At 38.6% G+C, this 24,313-nt stretch overlaps 1 protein-coding gene across 3 annotated transcripts; it reads right to left on the bottom strand.

Annotated features, from left to right (window-relative positions):
* Nucleotides 1-647: 647 nt before the first annotated feature.
* On the bottom strand, nucleotides 648-16,411 carry LOC110098833. Of its 3 annotated transcripts, XR_003701091.1 has the most exons (5): nucleotides 15,288-16,411; nucleotides 14,432-14,983; nucleotides 14,189-14,341; nucleotides 13,722-13,787; nucleotides 648-1,180 (listed from the first exon to the last, which is right to left on the bottom strand). XR_003701091.1 is itself a non-coding variant. In XM_028695734.1 (4 exons), exons 1-3 carry the CDS (start codon nucleotides 16,221-16,223, stop codon nucleotides 14,225-14,227), a joined length of 1,605 nt encoding a protein of 534 aa, XP_028551567.1. In that variant the 5' UTR covers nucleotides 16,224-16,411; the 3' UTR covers nucleotides 13,490-13,787; nucleotides 14,189-14,224. The 3 variants fall into 3 exon arrangements, 2 of the variants coding, with proteins under 2 accessions (XP_028551567.1, XP_020681427.1); XM_028695734.1 differs by lacking the exon at nucleotides 648-1,180 and having other exon boundaries at nucleotides 13,490-13,787; XM_020825768.2 differs by lacking the exons at nucleotides 648-1,180; nucleotides 13,722-13,787 and having other exon boundaries at nucleotides 13,840-14,341; nucleotides 15,288-16,410.
* Nucleotides 16,412-24,313: the final 7,902 nt, after the last annotated feature.

Below are 24,313 nucleotides of genomic sequence, written 5' to 3'. Positions count from 1 at the left end.
TTATGCTTTATAGGTACAACTTCTAGCCTCTAATCTAGGTGCCCAAGCCAACCAAATCTATTTCCTACAATCTTCTCTTCAATAGTTGTTATTCTAAGAATCCTAATATAATCATTTGCAACCCTATCCTTTCTAATTGCACCATGCATTCATCTTCACATTTCATTTTGTATCCTAATAATGATTTTTTATTTCCAACACCCATAATCATATAGCATAGTCAGTCTAACTATAACTTTATCAAATTTAACCTTTAGTACTCATGACATTCTCTTATCTAAATAACATTGACCAACCATCTTTAGCTCTAGAAGTTGCCCCGTCTACATATTTATTCTTCTACATAATAAATACAGATACACTTATTACACCTGAGTATTACTCAATCTTTCAAAAATAACAGTTTATAATTATCAGTTCTGCATTCACTAAATCTGTATATCATGTGATAATTATCATATACTCAATTTTAAGCATTTAGCTTACAATTTTCTCAATGATTTTAACTTTATGTGCTTCAAAAGAGTCTCGCCTTTCAAAACTATCTATATGCAAAAAATATAAAGCAAGATGCAACATTTTAGATGTACCTAAATTCATAATTATGGATAATTGTTGCTAAGTGATTTGGAGGTGTTTCCATCGTTTGCTCTTACCCACCAAAGTGTTTGATTCAAGTTCATTGTACTCAAGGCAACACACAGAAATGAGATTATGTTCATCATCGTAGTATATAACATGATGCAATCACAGTGACATGGTTAATTAACTATTAACTTCCTTACTTTAGAAAGCAGAACTCCGTCTTCATTGTTGGAATGCATTCTAGCTGTCCAAATCTGGGTGCATGTCCTCCAGCTGCTCCTCCGGGACATATCTGAAACAGACAACAAACAACTTGCAGTTCTGGATCAAAATTCCAGCCCGCGGGTTGACTGGAACGCCTCCTTAAATTCTACCTGGTCCTCCAGTAGTTCCCCTAAGCTGTATGAAACACAGTAAAGATTCCAGCCATCATCTTCAAGTTCTCTGTTCCCATTACTCCCTTTAAAATTTTTTTTTTTTTCTCGTAAGCAGTCATCTACTTCTGCCCTTGTTATTTCTTTTAGGTGAGGATTCTTGAAATTAAGAAGGCATTTTTCTATCAAACCAGGGACCTTTCAATCGCCGGCAAAGCACCCTGTTGGAACCAAAAAACAGTTTGGCTATAGAAACATAAAAAATATTGTTCAGGTAACTGCCGCATGGGTAATTACTATTCCATCTCCAATCCGGGCCTAGTCTAATCAAGGGCAGCAACTAATTTGTCGGGAATTGTGTTGAGTTTTCGTTTTGTTTTTCTTGCACATTACTCAGTCGGAGCCATTTTAAGAGTATTTTGATAGGAAATACTTGAAGATTTTAAGTAAATCCTATCAATTGAGACGAAAAACAGCAAAATGCTACACAAATCCCATGGAAAATCAACAAAAAAGTATTTTTTTATTGATGAAATCAAACTAACGAAAGAAATAAAGCAAGATACTATTGATCCTCTATTCGAGGGGAGGATCTCTCCCTCCCAAATCTCTAGACGCCGCTAGAGCCCAAAAAATCCTAAACCTAAGAGATCTCAAATTTCAGCCAAATTCAAGATGAAACCCTAACCCTTACAAGAGAAACTATTTTAAGCAAAGAAGATTACAAAATTCCTAAACAACCCCTAATTCAAATTTTCCTTTCCAAAGCAATATTTAATTGAGTTGTTACCTCCCAAAGCAATATTTAATTGAGTTGTGGGCCGCACTACTTAGTTCTAAAGAGCCCTTTACCCAAGCATAATGATCCGGAGTACCAGATGGTAAATAGCTCTTCGGGGCAAATGGTAAAGGACTCATCGGAGCAAATTAGTAAAGGACTCTTCGGAATAAATGAAATGAAATGTTTGGCCAAATTTGAATGTGTATCTGATCAGTACAAATTATTGATACTTTCGGAATGGGTGTATATAATAAGACTATGTATTTTATACTTTGCATATATGAATGATAAAGGAAAAGTTAAGAAAAGAAAATGAAATTCATGAAAGAGTTATGGGCATTCAAAATGTTATGCATTCCAAATGTTATATGGATTAGGCATACTTAAGACTTCTCATGTTATTTAAGTCTTGTCATATAAAAAATTTACTGCATAATATTTTTTCATTCCTTGCATTATAAATTTAATTGAGATATTTATTATCTGCTGAGTGTTAACTCACCCTTACTTGTGAGAATGTTTTTCGGGAGAGACTGCTAGAGAATGATGGCTGAAAGATCGGTTACCTACCGTCGTAGAGGATCCCAGGATGATAGATTTTTTTAGTTTTTTATGTGTCTAGTATTAGTCTATGTGAAAGTTTATATATTGGAGACTTTCTGAAGTATTGTTATGTTTTTAGATTGTTATTTTTGATGTTGATGAAATTCTTAAATTTGTTATTTAGTCTCTTTTATGATTGAAATTGGATGAACATTTGTATATGTTTAATTATCAATGATATTTTATGTGTTATCATCCAACTTTCGTTCTCGCCTCGTTTAATTCGAGCTTACCGGGCTGGGTCGTGATACCTCAGGGATTGCCATCGCCAAGGGAGCAGGAGCATGCTATCACTTTGAGGGAAGGTGTGTCACCCATCAGTGTCAGGCCCTACCGCTATCCTCAATTTCAAAAGGATGAAATTGAAAAGTTGATCAGGGAGGTGTTGTAAGCAGGGATTATCAGGCCCAGCGTGAGTCCTTCTAGTCCAATGTGACTAGTTAAGAAAAAAGATGGGATTTAGAGCTTCTGCTTGGACTATGGGGCGATGAATAAGAAAATTGTGCCAGACAAATTTTCTATCCCAGTGATAGAAGAGCTGTTGAATGAGCTGTGTGGGGCAGTTATTTTCACCAAGATAGATCTGAAGGGTACTATCATATCAGAATGAAAAGGAAGAATGCGTCGAATACTACTTTCAAAACTCATGAGGGGCGTTATGAGTTCCTAGTGATGTTTTTTGGTCTCACTAATGCCCCAGCCACTTTCCAGTCCTTCATGAACAAAGTTTTTTTATCTATCTCAGGTGATTTGTGCTGGTATTTTTTATAATATTTTGGTTTACAACAGGACAGGTGGGGAGCATTGGGAGCACTTGAGAAAGGTTTTAGCTGTGTTACAGCAGCATCAGCTGAGAACCAATCAGAAGAAATGTTGCTTTGCTCAGGCTAGTGTGGAGTATTTGGGACATGTATCTCTCAGGATGGTGTGGCTGCGAATCAGGCCAAAATTGAAGCAATATTGAGATGGTCACTATCCAAGAATCTCAAGGAACTGAGGGGATTCCTAGGGCTTACTGGCTACTATAGGAGATTCGTGAAGGGCTATAGCACTATCGCATGGCCACTGACAGAACATTTGAAGAATGATAGTTTCTTGTGGGGGAGGCAGCCACAGCATTTTTTGAGAGATTGAAAAAGGCCATGACCACTATACTGGTCTTGGCCCTGCTAGATTTCAACCAGGTATTTAAAGTAGAGACGAATGCATCAGGGTATGGCTTAGCAGTACTTATACAGTGTCATAGCCATTGTTTACTTCAGTCAAGTGTTGACAGCTAGAGCAAGATTGAAGTCAGTCTATGAGAGGGAGTTGATCGAGAATATGCTAGCCATCCAAAAGTGGCGACCTTATCTGTTGGGCTGACATTTCATTGTCAGGACATATTAGTTGAGTATGAAGTACCTGTTGGAGCAAAAAATTGTGACAAAGGAGCACTAGAGATGGCTTTCAAAGTTATTGGAATATGACTTTGAAAGCCAGTATAGGTCTGGGATAGAGAAAAAGGCGGCAGATGCCTTGTCCAGATGTATGGGGGAGTTCCAGAAAGTAACCATGTCGATACCTCTGATGTTGGATTGGGGAGCCATTAAGGAGGAGAGTGCCCAGGATGAGGAGTTGGGGAGGATTAGGGAATATTTATTGAAGGATGGGAGTATCCACCCTGGCTATTCTTTAGAAGGGGAGAGTCTTTTATACCAAGGGCGATTTGTGATGCTTAGGACTTCAATTTATACTCCACACCTACTCCAAGAGTTCCATGGGAGTGCTATTGGGAGTCATTTAGGGGTGCATAAGACATACAGAAGACTCGCCTCAGAGTTGTATTGGAAGGGGATGCATGAGGAAATGGAGAAGCTGGTCGTCAATTGCAAGGTCTGTCAGCGGAATAAGTATATGGTCATAACTCCAGGAGGATTATTGCAACCCCTAGCTCTACCAAATCGGGTGTGGGAGGTCTCCATGAATTTTATAGTCAGGTTACCTCGATCTGAATGATTCAGCATGATTCTAATCGTATTGGACAGGCTGAGCAAGTATGTCATTTCATTCCCCTACAACACCCCTACATGGTAGTGATAGTGGCTTCAACTTTCATCAGAGAGGTGGTCAAACTGCATGGGATACCGGAGGCTATAATATCCGACAAGGATAACATGTTCCTCAGCCATTTTTGGAGAGAGTTATTCAGACTGCAGGGGATAGTACTTAAGAGGAGCACAGCCTACCACCCACGGATCGATAGGCAGACAGAGGTGGTAAACATAAGCTTAGAGACATACCTACGATGCTTTGTGTTGAAACCCCTTGGCTTTGGTTCAAATGGTTAGCATGGGCAGAGTATTGGTACAACACTTCATATCATTATGCTTCTCAGATGACCCCATTCAAGGTGTTGTAAGGAAGAGATCCACCTCACCTGGTGCATTTTGGGCAGAGTAACACTCCAGTTTCTTCAATAGAAGCATACTTAGAGGAGAGAGATAGGGAGTTAAAAGAATTAAAGAAGCATTTGTTGAGGGCTCAACAGATTAAGAAAAAACAGGCATATGGGCATAGGACGGACATCCAGTTTGAGGTTGGAGAGAGAGTGTTCTTAAAGCTAAGGCCCTACAGGCAGAGGACAGTCATCTCCAAGAGGAACGAGAAGCTGACTCCAAGATATTTTGGCCCTTATGAGATATTAGAGAAAATTGGAGCAATGGCGTATCGTTTGAGGTTGCCTCCAACAACCACCATCAACCCAGTATTTCATATGTCACAATTGAAGAGAGCTTTAGGGGATCACACAGTCAATTCAGAGTTGCCAGCAGGCTATGATTCACCGACACGGACACGGCGACACGGACACGACACGACATTGACACGAGACACGACAATTTTTTAAAATATAGGACATGGGTGTGGCGTGGACACGGCATAATAATTTTTTAATAGAATATATAGAAATAAGATGACATTATAGTAAAAATGACAAGCAATAATAAATCAATTTCATGACAACTTGTTTAGCTTATAACATAAAGATGTTTAGTACAAAATATCTAATACAACCACAAAAATATAAGCAAAAAATCATTTAGTACAACATGAATATCCAACCACTCAATAGAGGGAATGATAGAAATAGATTCAGATGTTGGTCTTTGGCCTTCAATATCATCATCATTGAATATCATTGCTTCCAACTCTTGTTCATCTAGAGAAAGATTTGCAACCTCCAATAATCCCATATCATCAAGGCACTCGAACACATCTCCAGCAATATCCCACATCTTGTTATCACCTGTCATATAAAGTGGGGTTTTTCTTGATAGAAGACGAAAGTTTGTATGCACATAAATTAAATCTTCAGCACGTTGTGGAGTTATTTTATTCTTTTTCATTGATTGAATAAATGAGTATGTGCTACAATTTCTCTCACAACAGGAAGAGGATGATACTTGACCAAGAAGTTTTATTGCTATTATTTGAAGAAGCGATGCTGAAGCTCCATGAATCAACCACCACATTTTTGGATCCATCCTCCATCTATCAACCAAAGATTCTTGATCACCAAAATCCTCTAAATATCCAAAGAACTTTGCAAGTTCTATATTAATTTTTCTTCTCTCATCATTTGGAAAATATCTTTTCAGGCATATCTTTCTCATATTTGAAACTTCTAAATCTTTTTGTGATGAGACACGTTTCTTTCTTAATTGTACTTTGGGAGTTTTGATAGACTAATATTTTGTGGTTTTGTACTTTGGGACATGATTTTATTACATTTATTTTCTTACTTTCCCCTAATTTTAATTGTCATTAAGATGTTTTTATTGTATGATAGAATCTTACTATTTTTTACTTGCTAAAACCCTTAAATTCTCATTTACACAATTCTTCGTCGATGAGGCTTACGCCTCACACCGCCTAAGCCTCGCCTCACGGACGAAAAACGCCTCGAGGCTTATTTACGCAATTTTAAACCTTGTACTTTAATACCTTCAAATAATACAAAACATATAAAATTATATGTACATTTACCAAAAAATTTAAATTAATTTAAAAGATGAATATAAATATACCTTGGATTTAATGAATGAGTCAAACAATGCAAAGGTGTGTTGCTTTTGCTCCACCTATCTTCAAGAATTTTATAGACAATGCTCCAAAAAATTGAGTCTTCATCATGTGACTTTCTTTCATGTCTGTATATAATTTCTTTCACTTTTGCTAACATAGAGTCCCACATCTCATAAATCAAATGTAGGCATGATTTATCTGTTTCAGCCTCTCTCAACATATCATAAATTGGATCATTGAATGTCAAAATATAGTCTACATTATCTCACCACAAATCATCTAAGACTTTTTCTTTAACATATCTTGTCTTCCCAACATCATCTTCTCGATAGCAATACCACTTCTCACTAATCACCATAGATTGAAGAGCATTTTTAATTTGTTTGAATCTTCTCAACATGATTATTACAAAGGCAAAACGAGTTTCAGCAACAGCTAATATTTTTAAGTGGGAGAAATTAAACATTGAAAGTCTCATCGAATGGTTCATAATAAAATTTCTGATCAGAACAGCATCATCTGCAACCACTGTTATCCAATGACATTCAGCATAGATGATTTCATTAGCCTCTGTATTCTTTACTGCACAAATATTTTTTAGAGCAAGATTTAAAATGTGCACAACACAAGGTGTCTGAAATATATGGGGATAAATTTGCTCCACCAATAATCCTGCAGCTCTACACATCGGTGCATTATCTGTAATAACCTGCACAACATTTGATCATGACTATCACCTCTTTAATCAAATTGACAATAAAATATTTATCATTATATTCTCCTTCACAATTCACTCTTTAATGAACATTGGGTAATTTTCTATAACGGCTATGAAATTAATAAGGGGTCTTCTTTGAGGATCTGTCCAACCATCACACACCAAACTAACACCTTTTCTTTCTACACTCCTTTTGTTGGTTCAAGCAATATCTCAATATGTGTTATTTCTCTTTCTAATAATTTCGATTTTAATGCATTGTAGCCAGGTGGAACATATCCTGCGAGGTTGTTGTTACAAGCAAAAATGAATGCATTTTCATAATGAGGATTCCTTACAAGGTTGAAAGGAAGTCCGCTGAAAAAAACATCCTTGCTATTTCACCATCCAATTCCTCTCGTAGCTGCAAATTAAAAACCTTCTTTAGAGGACTACTGGCTACTCATTTTCTTTTCTTTGTTTCATATCCTTCACTTCTAAATGATAAAGCTTGATCAACTCTCACAGATGAGGAAGAAGTGTGGGATGAGCCATGAGTAGAAGGCAAAGGTATCTCTTTAGGGAGTGTCTTTTGGATCCTAGATTCAGCTTCATCAACTAGTCTGTTCATTTCAATAAACTGCGATGTAGTAATCTTAGGACACATTTTTATTCCATGGCTAGAAATTTTAAGTAGATGTGCCTTCACCCTAGAATGAGATCCTTTGTAGGTGTCACCACAATAATTGTTTTGAATGACACATTCCCTCCTCCTTCAAGAGTAATTTTATTATAACAATAATTTTGAAGTTCTGCTTGTTTTTAAAGTTCGTAAGTTGTTTGTATGGGGAGATACCGAGTGGTACCGAGTATGTACCTAACAGTACCGAGCATATATTGAGTAGTATCGAGCATGTACTGAGCAGTACCGAGCATATATTGAGCAGTATCGAGCAAGTACTGAGCGGCACCGAGCATGTACTGAGAGGTACCGAGCATGTACTGAGCAGTACCAGCATGTATTGAGCAATACCGAGCATGTACTGAATGGTACCATGTACTGAGCAATACCGAACATATATTGAGCAGTATCGAGCATGTACTGAGCGGTACCGAGCATGTACCTAACAGTACCGAGCATGCACTGAGCGGCACCGAGCATGTACATTAGGCTTTTCAACAATGAAGAGAAGAAATGGCGAAATCCACTTACAGGTCTTGGCTCTCTTGCGCGTAGAAGGTGCTCTGTTTGGCCTTGATTGTGAACTTCGCCTCTGATGATCGAAGAAATCACGCAAGAATGAAGGAATGGGAAAAACGAGCTCTGCTTGGCCTCGGCTTGAGCAGAGATGACGAAGGAACGAGAGGCGAAGGCAACGGGCTCCGTTTGGCATCGACTGCGAGCTCTCCCGGTCCGCCCTAGAAGATTTCTTTCGTGGATCGAAAAAATAGGGCTTCTAGTTCGCAGAAAAGGCTAAATAGAACGAATGATTTTATCATTTAATAACCTGACACACGTGTCCGATTTTAATTTTTTAAATTGTGATGCTCCAATGCCATGTCGGACACGTGTCCATGTCGTGTCTGACGCGTGTCCGTGTCCGACACTGCATACCCTCTTTAAGAGGCATGTTGGTGCATCATAGCCAGCAGCATTAACTGAAGACTTTGAAGTGATTTTCTAACCCATGGAACTACAAGGGGTATGTTTGGGAGAGGGAGGGATCAAAGAAGTATTGATCAAGTGAAAGGACCTTCCTGATTATGACGCTATATGGGAGCCCTACGAAAGGGTGAAACATCAATTCCCATCTACCACCTTGAGGACAAGTTAGTTCTTTAGGAGCGGGGTATTGATACGCTTGGATCATTCCAGGGTGGATCGATCCAGCCGGCCCACTGCAACACAGCAGGCGCAAGTCTGCTGGTCTACAAGCTTCCAATCTCGCCCCCCCCCCCCCCCCCCCCCCCCCCCGGGATGGGATTCACTACCTAGGGCTAAATTGTTTGAGGTTTGTTTAGTCCTTTTGTGGTATTTTTGTATTTTCTTAAAGCAAGAGTTTGTATTAGGGCAAGGGCATCTAGATACATGTGGCTAATTGTGGTGCTCTTGGGCTCAAACGGCATCTAGGGGTTATGAGAGATAGATTCTCCTCTCGGATTGAGGATCAAATGTATCTTGATATTTTCCTTCTGTTATCTCTGATTATTGCAATAAATTAGTACTTTCTAACTTTTCGTCGAAGTTTTGTTGATATTTCCCACTATTTTTTCAAGATTGATAGGTTTTCACTTGAGATCTTCAAGTGTTTCCTATCATTATTCTCCATCGACTAGTCAATCGAAAAAGATCAAAGGAGCATGAAGAATTACAAAACCAAGTAGAAAACCTACTGGCTAAAGGTCTAATTCAAGAGAGCGGCCCTACCACGGTTCTTGCTTGATTAGACCCAAAGAAAGACACCACGTGGTGTGTGTATAGATAGTAAATATTTTAACAAGATCATAATAAAATACAATTTTCAAATCCCTCGATTACATGGAGTGTCTTTCTTTTTCAAAATTGATTGACAAAGTGGATGTCATCAAATTATAATGAAATCGAGGGATGAACAGAAGACTGTTTTCAAATTTTGGTTCAAGAAAAGATTCAAAAAACTTTAGATTAGCCCATACCCCAATTATTCATAAATGTATTAAGTCTTCATGGCTTGATGTCTTTTTGTTCACACTTTATTAAGAATTTTAGTTCTATGATTGTTCGTTTAACTAAAGTATTTAAGGGAAACAAAATCATTTGGACACCTGCAACTCAATCTAATTTCAAAAAACTTAAGCATACAGTCACCAACGCCCTTGTCCTTGCCCTTCCTAATTTGAACCACATCTTTGAATTTAACTATGATGCCTCTAATGTAGGTATTGGTGCGTGTTAAGCCAGAATAAGCATCCAATTACTTATTTTAGTGAAAATTGAATGAGATCAAATGCAAGCAATCTAACAAAGAATTTTATGTGATTGTCTGTCTTAGAGAGTTAAAATCATTATCTTTTATTTAATGAGTTTATCCGCTCCTATATTCAAACCATGAAGCACTAAAATACCTTCACTGTCAAAATACACTTAAGGGAAGATATGCTAAGTGGGCATAATTTCTTTCATTTTTTCATTACATTTTAGAATACAAGTCTGGTATTCAAAATAAGGTTGCAGATGCTTTGAGTTAGCATATACCCTTCTTAGTATCCTTCAGGCTGAAGTCATATGATTAGAAGTAATAAAAAATATTTATCCTAAAGATTTAAATTTTGGAGAAAAGTGGAATTTTTGTCAAATGGGAACCCATAATTTCTATCACATTCAAGATGGATATTTATTTTTCTATAATCAAGTCAGTATCCCTCGTTGTTCTTTGAGAGAAGCCATACTAGCTTAGTGTCATGAAAAGGGATTAAGGGAGAATTTTGATTGCGATAAAACCACTACTCTCATACAAGAAAATTTTTAGTGGTCATCTATTCAGAGTGAGGTCAAAAAATCCCTCCAAAGATACCAAGTGTGCCACAGCTAAAACTAGGAAGAAAATAATAGGATTGTACACTCCACCTATTCTCAAGTCTCCTTGAATAGATGTCAATATGAATTTTGTGATAAGACTTCCTAATACCAAACCACATAGATATTATTATGGTATTAGTGGATCGCTTTACTAAAATAGCTCACTTTATTCCAAGTCATAAATCTGAAAATGCTTCTTATATTGCTGATTTATGTTTTAAAGAGAATGTTTGTTTATATGGAATTCCTAAAACCACTACATTCGATAGGAATATGGATTTTTTTTTTTATTTTTTTTTTTTTTTTGAGAATGCTATGGAGAAAGTTGGGCTCTAAACTTCAATTTAGCTTCACGAATTACATTTAGATGGATGGCCAGATAGAAGCCATCAATCGTAGTATGGGAAACTTGTTGAGATGTTTTGTGGGAAAAAAAAACATAAAACAATAAGACCTTTCTTCGACTCAGGCTGAATTTGTTTAAAAATCGATCCATCAAGCAAACTACGAATCAAAGTCCATTTGAGATCATTATAGTCAGGACCCCATTACTCCTGCAGACTTGTCGCCCATGGTGATCTCTTTAGAATATAATTTTGATAGCGATAAGCAAACAGTGGAAATTAGAAAAAATTGTATAAGCAAATCCAAGAAATGATTAAAAATAAAATGCACAATATCAGAAACAAGCTAATAAATATTGTACTCCAACTTATTTCAAAGAAGGTGATCAGATTTGGACTTATTAATGTAACGAGCGCTTTCCCATGAATCTTTTTCTTAAGCCAAAAGCTGATTGACCATTAAAAGTAATCAAGCGTATAGGAAAAAATGTCTATAAAATTGAGTTATCAAGGGATATGAGCAATTCAGCCACCTTTAGTATAGCAAATCATTCACTTAATATGACTATGAGAAGAAACTAGACATTGAGGATGAACCTTCCCCTACCTGGGGAGAATGACATGATTATTTTATTACTAATATCATTATTTTAATTATTTATTTGCATGTATTTTTCTTTTTTGCTTTTTTTATTAGCATTTTCTTGCATAGGGGTATTTTAGATATTACTTGTTTTCTTTAGTCTTGTAGGTTTCCTATAAATAGCTAATGTTTATTTGGAAAAAGGAGGAGTCTTTTTAAGAGAATTTATTTCAGGTTGTTCTGAAAACAGGGTGGATTCCCTAGTTTGAGGTGAGGTGCGGTGTGAAAAATCATAGTGGAGTCCAAGACTTTGCGAATAACTCCTATCTCTTCCTCGTGCATAACCCTTCCATCTTTGCATCAAATTGCCCTGCAGTTGAGCAGCTTCAAACTGTTCTTGGAGAAAGGACTCGACCTGCATTGTTGGACTGAATTCCAGCCGGCAAGCTGACCAGAATGCCTCCTTTGCATTCTGCCTTGATCCTCCAGTAGCTCATCCTGGCCACAAGAAATACAGTCAAAATTCTAACCATCATGCACCAGGTTCTCAGTTTCCATTTCTCCATTTCAGCACAGGTAACAAGTTCAACAACCCCTCCAGCCAACATCTAAAATAGATAGGGCAAGGTTGACTGAAATGCCTCCTTTGCATTATGCCTTAGTCTTTTAACAGTTCCTCCTGGCCACAGGAAACACAATCAAGATTTCCAAGTGATCCATCAAGTTCTTTATTCCTATTTCTCCATTTCATAGTTTTTCTTTCTTGTAAACATATGCCCTTCTTGTTATTTGTTGCAGGAGAGGATTATTGAAAGCAATAAAGCATTCTTGGATCAACCATGGACCTTTCAGTCACCAACAATGCTCCCTATTGGAACCAAACAGTAGTTAGGCTATAGAAATCTGACAGACATTGTTCAGGTAACTGCAGCATGGATAATTAATAATTAATCCTTCCATCTCTGACCCGAGCCTTGTCTAATTAAGGGCTGCAATTAATTTATGGGAATAGTGTTGGTTTTTTTCTTTTTTCCTTCTTTTTTTTTTTGTTTTGCAAATTAGTGAGTTGGTATCTTGTTAAGATTATTTATTGTGATTTTTGTTCTCAATCATGAGATGTGAGACAGAAGAAAAGGGATGCAAAGCATAGAAAACTTAAAACAAACAGCATAGATAAGAAAAGATGTCATGCATACCCAACATTCGACTTCAAACCATGGTACTTTCCTACACTTTGCCTTAAATCTTTGACTCTTCCTACTTTTACTTAAGTCACTAAATTCTTCAACATTTCACACTAATTCTTCTTAAAGGTATCACTTTCATTATAAAAATTTTACTTGATCTTTTCAAAATAAATATTTGTAAGATGGTCCTTAAATAGCAAAACATTATGTAATATTCCTTATGATATTTGTGTTTTAACAAACTAAGTCATGTATTTTACTTCTTTAAAATTAAAAAAAAATGAAAAACAAACTCCTTTGTGTTGTACTACACATTGCCTATTAACAACTTTGGCACAAAAAGTCTGATGGAAAGATGGACACTCCTTCATATTAAAAAAAAACATTGATATTCACTTTTTCAAAAAGGCATGACTAACATCACTCAATAGTCCATTCATTAATGAGCATTTCTGATGGAACAACCCCAAACAAAAACTACTCAATAAGGAGAGTGATTATCATCTTTCAAAGTCTTACCTAATTTGATTTATTGTTGAAGATACATGAGATAGTATCATAGATAGAATCAAGTTCACGTAACAAACTTAAGCATACCGAAAGATATTGGCTGGAGCATGCCCTACATATGATAAGGGTATTTCAACAAGAAATGACAAAAATCCATAGCCAAACTATGAAATGGAGACCATTTATTATTACTTAACTTTTGCTTGCATCAATCATAATAATGGGGACAGAATAAAAATACAAAAGAAACTGGATGGGCTATTCTTTGTGAATGAAATAGTCAACATGGAGACTACCTACTAGAGAGCAAACTAATTCTAACATACAACACAATAGGATGGCTCGATGATAATGTACATTAATGCATATGGATAGAAGAGCATAAATATATAAAAAAACATTAAGAATCAATCATCATAAGTTAAAGAACAACCTCCATATAATACAGCCATGTCAGTCAACTCCCCTTGGTGCATATTGTTGTGATAAAAGTGGAATCCTAGCAAATGTTGAACAAGAACTGTTTTACGAAATAGAATACCAGTTCTAGACAAAGATAAATGGTGCACATTTTTTCTTCTATATGAAGACAAGTATATACATGATAAGAGACATATTCATGCCCAAAGAGCAAACTACAACTCATGTGTTTCTAATAATAAATAATTGTTTAAGCTGATTATGACAAAAAGCCTTCCAAGTAAAATTTGAAGGCAAAGAATACTTCACCTAATTAACAAACACAAGTTCCTGCATTTAGTGTACATGTATAAAACCAGTAGCTACCTCCTTAAACTTTCTCTTTCATTCTAGGTGATCGGCCAATCAATAGTCAATAAAAGAAATAATGATGAAATAATGGAGCTCAAGAAGCCATCACAAGAAAACTCTACATCTCACCATATACAAGGAGCAAACCCCAAGATTTTGCATCCTTTAGGGTAATAGAGAATCAGAAACTGATCCAAGCTCTCTCCTTTCACACTGCCTTACATTTAACCACAGAGTTCGATTAACAGTTTGATCAACTTTGCAACATAGACGCCTTGGCACCTGAATCACAATTGAAAGGACTGAAGAAGTTCAGAATGCATAAGCTTATGATAGACAGGAACTTAAAATAAGCAAAGAAAAGGAACAAACCAAATGCCAGTTGTCACTCAATGGATTCCCCAAAATCCGAATTTCATCCACATGAGGCAGTGGAGGTGAATGGGGAAAGCAAAAGACTTTACTTTTCAGATCATTGCCTTGATTAGACCGTGTGTAAGTACTAACAGAGACACTTCCATCTTCAAAAACATTTTTCAGAAAAAACTGAATTGATTTTTTGCAAACAGATCTATATGGATCCTTGGTGTCAAAATCAAATTCGAATCGGTGACCAGCTCTATTCCAAGCAGTGTAAGTCAGCTCAGAGCGCTCCAGCTCTCTCGGGAGTACAATGTTAGGGAACACTTGTACAACATATCCCAATGAAACAGCAAATGTTAACCTTTTCTCTCTGTCATAACAAATAGCACGCTGCAAGAAGCTTCTGGGATTCACCCGTGATGCCTTGGTGAAAAGTTTCAAGCTCTCTAGATGGCCTAAACCAGGGTAAAGAGGGTCCACAGCTTCAACATGGTGTATGGATATGAATGGAGTAACAGGATGAGAAGCCAAGATACCATGCGCATTTCCCCTAATATCCCACTGAGAAAGAAGACGACAGCATCAAATAAGCATGTGAAAAACCAAAATCTATTACAATGAACTTCATTTCAAGAACACATGCATTCCAAAAGGACTAAGCTTTATTGCTTCATTATTATATACATTATCAGAATTGAAATATAGCAAATTGCGGGTAACCAACAATCTTCATAACACTACAAGAAAATACATAAATTCGACAAGGGAATTATACATTAAATCATTGGCAAGAACAATGCGGAAGGCATAACAGAAAAATGAAACGTAAAGATAGTAGAAATTTAATGAAAATAGAGAAACAAACCTGGTGGAATCCGTACTCACGGCTTAAAGGAACACCAAGTTCAGAGATACAAGCATGAAGCCGATCATCACTGCCATATAACTTCGGATACCTCTCAAGGCAATCATCCTGCATCCCAGCAAGAGCCTCGGCAAGAGGATAGCTGATCGCAATCCCCCCGCCCCCAAAAGCCATTGCATGGCTAAAGTAAATATTGGCCGAGTGACTCTCCGATGGTCCTCCAACATACACCATTTCCCTCCAATCATACTTGGAGAGAACGGCCACGAGGTTATCGGGACTCACAATGGTATCGTCATCGCAGAGCATGAACCACCGCACGTCGCGGTGCCCAAGCCGGAAGGTCTCCGATATGATTCGGGCAATGCGAAGGCCAGAGGGGTGTCCGGTAGGATTCGTGTATCGGAAGCGCGATATATCATCGGACACGCGGACAGGCGGGAGGGAGGCCGAAGCATTCCGCGACAGCCGCACGCGATCGTCGAGCCAGATGTGGCCGCGCATCACCCCAGGCCGCCACCATAGGCGTATAAACTCTCGCCGGCGCGGCCAGAGGTTGGCGGAGCCGGCGATGCCGAAGACAATATGGTTTAAGGAGAGCGGCGAGAAGGAACTAGAGTTGGGATTGGGAGAGGGGGTTAAAGAGGCGGGTTTCTGGGGAGGGGGAGGAGAAGGGGAATGAGAGGGGGTAAGAGGAGGGGAGTGGGTGGCAGAGATTGAGGAATCCCAGGTGCGGAAATGGTTGATGGCGAAGCGGTGGCTGGGGTCGAAGACTAGGGAAAACCAGGCGGCTGAGGCGACAAGGAGAGAGAGGAAGGAGGCGATGGCTGCTGCAGCGATGCGGCCATGGCGGCGATGGCGGTTGGAGAAGCGGCGTGAGGGTCGTGGAGAGGCAGTAAGGAGGATCGGCTTCGTCGTCATCTTCGCCGCCGTCATTGTCTGCGGCACGGTTCATTTCCGCGCCGCTGGCGCAGGTTGGATGCGGCGATCAGTAGGATGGTGTTACGGCGGTGACTGACGGAGGACGGATTAACGATTTTGAAATTGGGAAGGGCAGCCCTACTTTGCCTCATATTCTCTCTCCTCTATTTCAAACTTTCGAAGATGTACACCAGTTTGGGTGGGGCCTGGCGACTCCGGGGTGATCTGTGTGGAATCGTTGGGTTAGTTAGGGTTAATATTGGATGAGTATGGAGACCCACGTTGAAAGCAAAAAATTAATAATTTCTCATTTTTTTAATTGATAATCAACTAAATTATGTATCATCCAAAAATTATCTTGATCGGGCATAAATCTCGAGGCAAAATTCAAGTTAATAATTTTCGAAATTAAATTTGGGATTATCTGAACTCTGATTTCAGCAAACTTACAATCAAAATGAACGTCTCGAAAATACGAACCCAACGACATCAAATTTGACTCAATCCGAGCCCAAACGGGTCCAAATTAAGGGCCCAAAGTGATGTTTGAAGGTTTGAACCACAATTTGGTTTATTAAACATGACATGCTTATAGTCAAATCGAGCGGCTCGACGAGACGAATCCAACCAGTCCAAGATAACTAAATTTTGATATTACTAAGACATTCAAATGCCCAATAAACGGTCCACATTCAAGGGATTCAACATCGGTCATCTATCCAAACCGCTCCCTATTTACCATTGATCTCTCCTATTTACTGGTCATACCACTGAAAGAAATCTATAAATAGACCCCCCCCCCTTTTCCTCATGAAAATAGACTCCCAAGCAAGAGAGCAAGGGAGAGATCCGAGATTGGTCTTACCTACTTGACCACTCCCCGAAGTTTCGCCGGACCACCACCTGACACCCGAAGTTCGGTCAGACCACTAAATGATGTCGGAGTATTGTCGGACCACCACCTGACGCCTAAAGTTCCATTGGACCATCACCTAATGCCCGGAGTTCCGTTGGGCCACCACTTGAAGCCCGGAGTTCTGCTGGACCACCACTTGACGTCGGAGTTCCACTAAACCACCACCTCGAGCCTGGAGTTCCGCCGGACCACCACCTGACGCCTGGAGTTTCACGGACCATCATTTGACTTTGGAGTTCCACTGGACCATCACCTGGTGCCTGGAGTTCCGCTAGACCACCACCTGACGCTAGAGTTCCGTCGGACCACCCCCTGACGCACGAAGTTCGGTCGGACTACCACCTGATGCCCGAAGTTCCGTTGGACCACCACCTGATGCTAGAGTTTTATCGAACCACCACCTGACGCTCGAAGTTCCATTGAACCACCACCTAACGTCTAAAGTTCCACCGGACCACCACCTGACGACCAGAGTTCTGCCAGACCACCAATTGTCCCCTGAACTTCCACTTGACGCCAGACTTCCACCTGATCACCGACTGACGTCGGGACTTCTGTCGGACCACCAAGTGGCGTCGGACTTTCATCCCCATTTGTCACTAGACTGCAACAATACGGTTCACATTTGTATTCTGATCACCCTTAAGGACGAGTCAGCCCACTATACACAACTCAAATTCTAGTAAAATCATTTTCAATTGGGCTAGGCCTCGTGGTTTTCCCCCTTTCCAAGATTTTCCATTAAAAAGCCTTGTGTTCTCTATGTGTGAGCTGGATATCCATACAACTCTAAGACGTCTTATTTTAACTCAATCGTTGCGTATATTCTAGCCCGCAACAAAAATATCACATTTATTAAAGAATACATGAATTGCATAATTTTTTTATATTTGTTAACGATATGCAACAACAAAACAATTATGATCAAATAAGCATTTTGTCTTAATTTTCAGTTCTCAACTTTTATGAATATTCATATTAAAGGTATTTAATACGATTAATGGATCATATAAACCTATTTTATACAAATTATAATTAGAAAAATCATCTCAATATGATGAATTCGATAAGTCTAAATTACTCAATTCTAATATCATTACAATACTAAGATCTTTTAAAAAGTTACTCGACAAAGAGGTTCAATTGTATTCATCTAATATAAAAAATAAATAAATAAATAATTGTATTCATCTAATATTAAAAAAAAAATTGTATTCATCTAATATAGTGTTGATTTACAACATAATAATTGGAAAATTCCTCCAAAAATTTATGAATAAATAATGTTTCAATGCATTTAGGGCTAATCCAAAAGAGACTTGGCCATTACCTTCTTGATGTTGGACAAGTACCACCAATTAACATTTATATACTTGATTGCTTAATTTCCCACTTAAACATATCAAGAATCATGCTTTTAACATAGAATATAATTTTGTTGTTCATCTCTACTATATTTTATTAATGTCTTTTCAATATATGAGAAAATATTATTTTTATAATATATGATTCATATTAGTGGAATCATTTTATTGGACAAAATTTTATGATTTTTTTTCTTGTTGAATTTGTTGAGTAAGAATTTAAATGTTTCTAATAAGTTGTACTTTTTTTTTTTGGTGTGTGTGTGTGTGAGATCTTTCATTCAATGTTATGATGATAAACACCCTGTAATTATGAATATTTGTAATAAGTAATCAAAGGAAAAATGGAAACCAAATAAAAAATAATATTAAACTCACTTTGGAACTCTAAAATTGACTTAAAATATTAAGACAAATTAAACCAAATTACATACAATTTTAAGTTGGAAGGATTATAAACAATAAGAATGCAATAGAGTTGATATGTCATCTAAAAATTATCTTGATCGGGCACGAATCTCGAAACAAAATCAAGTCGGAAACTTCAAAAATTAATTCAGAGGCCATCCAAACTCCGATTTCAGCAAACTTATAGTCGAACTGAGCGTCTCGGAAATACAAACCCAACGACACCAAATTAGACTCAATCCGAGCCCAAATGGGTCCAAATCAAGGACCCGAAGCGCTGTTGGAAGGTTCAAACCACAATTTGGATTACCAAACGGGTTCCAAACATAACAAACTTATAGTCGAATCGAGCGGCTCGACGAGACGAATCCAACGAGCCCAAGATCACCGAATTCCGACATCATTAAGATCTTCAAATGCTTAAAGAACGGTGCATGATCAAGGGATTCAACATCGGCCGTCCATCCAACCACTCCCCATTTACCCTTGATCTCTCACCTATTTACGGGTCATGCCACTCCAGAAATCTATAAATAGAGCCCCCTCTCCTCTTGAAAAGGGGACCCCGAAGCCTAAGGAAGAGAGAGAGAGATCGGAGATCGCTCTTGCTTCCTTGCCTCCTCGACCACTGCCGGAGTTTCGCCGGACCACCGCCGGGTCACCACCTGACGCCGTTGCTCCGCCGGACCACCACTTGAGGCCCTCGCCTTTGTCAGACCACCACCTGACGACGTTGCTCCGCCGGACCACCACTTGAGGCCCTCACCTCCACTGGACCACCGTCTGACACCGTTGCTCCGCCGGATCACCACTTGAGGCCTTCACCTCCGTCGGACCACTACCTGACGCCGTTGCTCCGCCGAACTACCACTTGAGGCCCTCACCTCCACCGGACACCGCCTGACGCCGTTGCTCTGCCGGACCACCACCTGAGGCCCTGACTTCTGTCGGACCACCACTTAAGGTCCGGACTCCGCCAGACCACCACCTTACACCCAAATTTCTACCGAAGTATTGCCCTGCCGACTACAATCCTACCGACCTCCGTCGCCTACTACGGTCACTCTAACCTCCATCACAGGACAACGGTCTTTCTGACCTCAGTCTCCTGCCGACTACGGTCCTCCCGACCTCCGTCGCCTACTACGGTCACTTCGACCTCCATCATAATATAACGATCTTTCAGACCCCGGTCTCCTGCCAACAACGATCTTTCAGACCCTAGTCTCCTGCCGACTACGGTCCTCCCGACCTCCATCGCCTACTACGGTCACTCTGACCTCCATCACAAGACAACGGTCTTTCTAACCCCAGTCTCCTGCCGACTACGGTCCTCCGACCTCCGTCGCCTATTACGGTCACTCCGACCTCCATCACAAGACAACGGTATTTCTGACCCCGGTCTCCTGCTGACTACGGTCCTTTTGACCTCTGTCTCTTGCCGACAATGACCCTTCCAACCAAACAAACATGTCTATGTTGATTATTGTAACTCCCATAATGTAATGCATTCTATATGACGTACATTTGTAACATCAAGCTAAGGCCTTCTCCCTAAGAAGGGCCTCATTTGTAATCGACTGCAAATACTAGTGGATTCATTCAAACTGGGCTAGGCCCCGTGGTTTTTCCCCCTTTTAAGGGGTTTTCCAAGTAAAAATCTTGGTGTGCTGCACTCTCTCTTTTTATATGTATGTGTACTGGATCTTCGTACAATGCTAAGACATTAAACTATAGATTTCTCTACCGCCGCGAATATTCTAGGACGCAACAAGAGTATTGTTTATTTTATTTTATTTTATTTTATTTTAATCAAAATTAAAACTAAGATAGTCATATAAGTTTTTTAAAACTCATTGATTTAATTTTTTGTTGAACTAGAGTCCAGGTCAAGTTCTAATTGGCTTTAACTAAGAGTTTATTTGGTTTGCTAAAAAAGTAATGCAATGAAAAAGGAATGCATTGTATTTAAAATAATTTAGAGCTATTTTGACGAGGGTAAAATATATGCGAGTGATTATTTTTTATTTAGCTTAAAATAAAATAAATACAAGTGTAAAGTTCAAAGATGGTGTTGGTTGATAGCCAACATTGATGGTTGTGGTCGAAGATAGGGGGCAACGACTAACAGTGATGGTGGCCAACAACACGTTGATGAGGTGGAAATGGCTATAGGTGGTGAGTGGTGGCGGCAATCGTGGGTGGAAACTGGAAGGTGGTGGTGGCAATGATAGGTGGTGGTGACGAGCAATGGCGATGGATAACGACAATTGGTGATGGCGGGTAGTAGTTGGCCACGATCGTGATGGGTGGCAAGTGGAAGGTGGAGGTCGCTAGCAGAAGATGGTGACAGGCGATGGTGGCAACTAGCTGGAGAGGTCGATCTGTAGCAGTAGAAGTACCAAACTAGTCGTGGCAATGGTGATAGATTTATGATATATGTGAAAATTATCCAAATCTAATGATTTTCAAATACGTCACATTTGTACTAGATTGTGCATTCTAAATACACAAAAAATTTATACTGCATTTATTTTACTTTAAAACAAACATCAATATTCTCAAAATCTCTGCATTTGAGATAATTTACACCCATTTTATGTTAAACCAAATAGCCACTAAATGCATATTAAATATACTACATTATTTTGCATAAACATCTTTATAATTTTTTGTATAAAAGGAATTAATTTGTTTAATTTGCTTATAATATTCTTAGATTCAAATATAAACAATAAATAAATATATCAAAAAAACTGCTTGGCACAAACTTGGATCATTCAGCAAGTTTATGGCTTATTTGATCAAGATAATTATTTAGGCTTCAAAGATTTTTGCTATTAACTTATCTTGCAGTTTTATCCAGTCATTTGAGCATCATTCATAAATTTAATATGTGACATATGATCAAACTTTTATTGAGCTAGGCCAATCAAAATTGGGACTTGTTTTTCTTATGGTTGGTAGCTAGCAGTTTCTACATTTCTTTTTTGTTGCCATTGGTTTTTTCTGGGATCAAATATCTCCACCTTGGTTTAAAATAAAAGAATTAACATAAAAAAAAATTTCCAAAAATAATACCAAAATTACTTACACATATTTAGCAAATTTAGACAATGTCTAAATTTATTAAGAGAAACTACCTTGGTTATCATGTTTGCTAGATTGTTGTTTGTTGACGCTTATAAGATTCAGTGCAGATGAATTTACCAAGTCAAGAATGAAATGAAAACGGACATCCATGTGCTTAGTTTTTTCACGAAATACTGGATTTTTACATTAAGCACTCTGACTGTCTGTATAAATTGTGAGGACATTGTGAAAATACCAATCTCACTTAGGAGACCCTATAACCAAACTTATTCTTTCGCAGCCTCTGTCACTATAATAAACTCTACTTCTGTTGATGATAATGCCACAATAAACTACAAATGAGATTTCCAACTGGCAGGCCCACCACAAACATATTATCTATAGTCAATATTCTTCCATCCAAATCTCCTGTAAGTGAGTTAACAAAACATGTAACATCAACAACAACAGGACTTGATCTGAAGCAAATAAATATATCTAGAGTTCCTTGAATATATCTCAGTAACCAATTAACTGCATTTAAATGATTTAATATTGGATTAGACATATATCCGCTGAAAATATTGACAGAGAAAATAATATATGGGCTATAATAAATCATAGCATACATAAGAGAGACCAAATGACACTAGCCTAAGAAATTTTCTGCATTTTTTCTTTGTCTTCATCTAAATTTGGGCATTGAGTTGTAGATAGTTTAAATTGACTCGCAAGAGGCAAACTAATTGTGTTGAATACCACTTTATTTAGTGGATGATCTCAAGTCAGGTTACACCTTATGAGATTCAAATATAGGGAAAGGAAAGAGGGAAGAGACGCATTTAGATAAAATCTTTATTATCCAAGACAAAAATACAAGAATAGTGAAAGTATGAGCTCTACACTATGGAACATGAGCTATATAAGAAAAGTAATATAATACTTTGAGGATTATAAATCTTTTGCTTTATTTTCCCTCTTCACAGTATTTTTGACATATGTTATTCTATGGAGAAAAAGAGTTCAAGAAGTTTTTGGAAGAGGAAAAGGATGTCTCTTTTTTCTAGAGTTTTAGCTCACGCTTAGATAGATAAAGATTTGTCTAGCTGAGAGATGAACTTATGAGGTTGTCTTACCTCCATAGGGAGAAGACTTCCTGGAGGATGTGACCATTCCTGATCTGTTGTGCTCTAATGTTAAGCTCCTTCTAGCTCCTGAGTGAGTCCCTCAAATGTGTTATTTTGAGAGTGGAGGTTGTCCACCTATCGCTCAACCAAAATATAACATGTAAGTCACCTGCATAGGTATTCATTGGTATACATTTAGTTCCCTAATTTATGCAACCTTTTGAACATCAGGTATCAACAAGTTTAGATAAATGAAAAATTAAAAAAGAGTGCATGAGTAAATACAAATTTACTATCCTAAATCCTTTATTAATTTTGAGGTATATGCTTCCACTGAGACCAGGCGGCCTAGCAGCCTGATTTCTGTGGGCTCCAAAAATTCGGCCCCGGCCTCCCCGCCGCGCTTCTCTGATTGTTTGCTTTTCTTGAGCGGGGGAGTTTTAACGAACTAAGTTTCGGGGTAAATTTTGGAAGGCAGATGGGTTTGTAGATAAGACACTACCCAGAGATTTCACCCTCATTTTGTGAGGACTTTATGATATGAGTTCTGGTTTCCTATAGGCGCAAGCCCCTATAGTTAATTACCTGAGGATATTTAAAATAGAAATTTTCACCATCTTGTACTTAAAGCGGATGGTGGGGGAATGGATGATGGGCCCGATCAAGATCCCATGGTTCCGTCGTCCCGGGCCATCGTGGTCCCTGGTCTACTTAGTCAGAGGAGGTAGTCGACCCAACCTGACAGAAGGATCCTTGTCGGCAGCCATGGGTTGCTTCGTCCAAGGGAACCTTGTAGACCGGGGTTGAATGTTTGTCTAAGGGGACAAATTTGAATCCACCTTAGCTAACATAGGGCTTTATTCCCTATCAATCATATCCTATTGATTCATATCTCAAGGATTTAACGCCATTAAGGAGCATATTGGCTCTGGCCATAACCGCTATCTGTGGTGCCATTTTACGGCAAAACCACTCGGTTCAGAGGGCCCCGGGTCATAACCGTTTACCTGCAGTGCCATTTGGCGGCGAAACTGCCGGTTAGAGGACACGTACCACGTCCTTACTGGCAATAGATTGTTTGAGAATGGATCCTAGTGATATTTTCGACTAGGCATTTAGCTCTTTTGTGAGCTGAAGTAAATTTTAATTTATCCGCCCCGGCAAACTGTTGCGGAGGGTGGATGGATTTTGCTTTAAGTTTTTGATGGATTTATTTCA

Source organism: Dendrobium catenatum, unplaced genomic scaffold (assembly GCF_001605985.2).
Source record: "Dendrobium catenatum unplaced genomic scaffold, ASM160598v2 fragScaff_scaffold_670, whole genome shotgun sequence".
In the NCBI taxonomy this organism is placed as follows: Eukaryota; Viridiplantae; Streptophyta; class Magnoliopsida; order Asparagales; family Orchidaceae; genus Dendrobium; species Dendrobium catenatum.
This window is presented reverse-complemented; position numbering and strand designations above follow the sequence as displayed.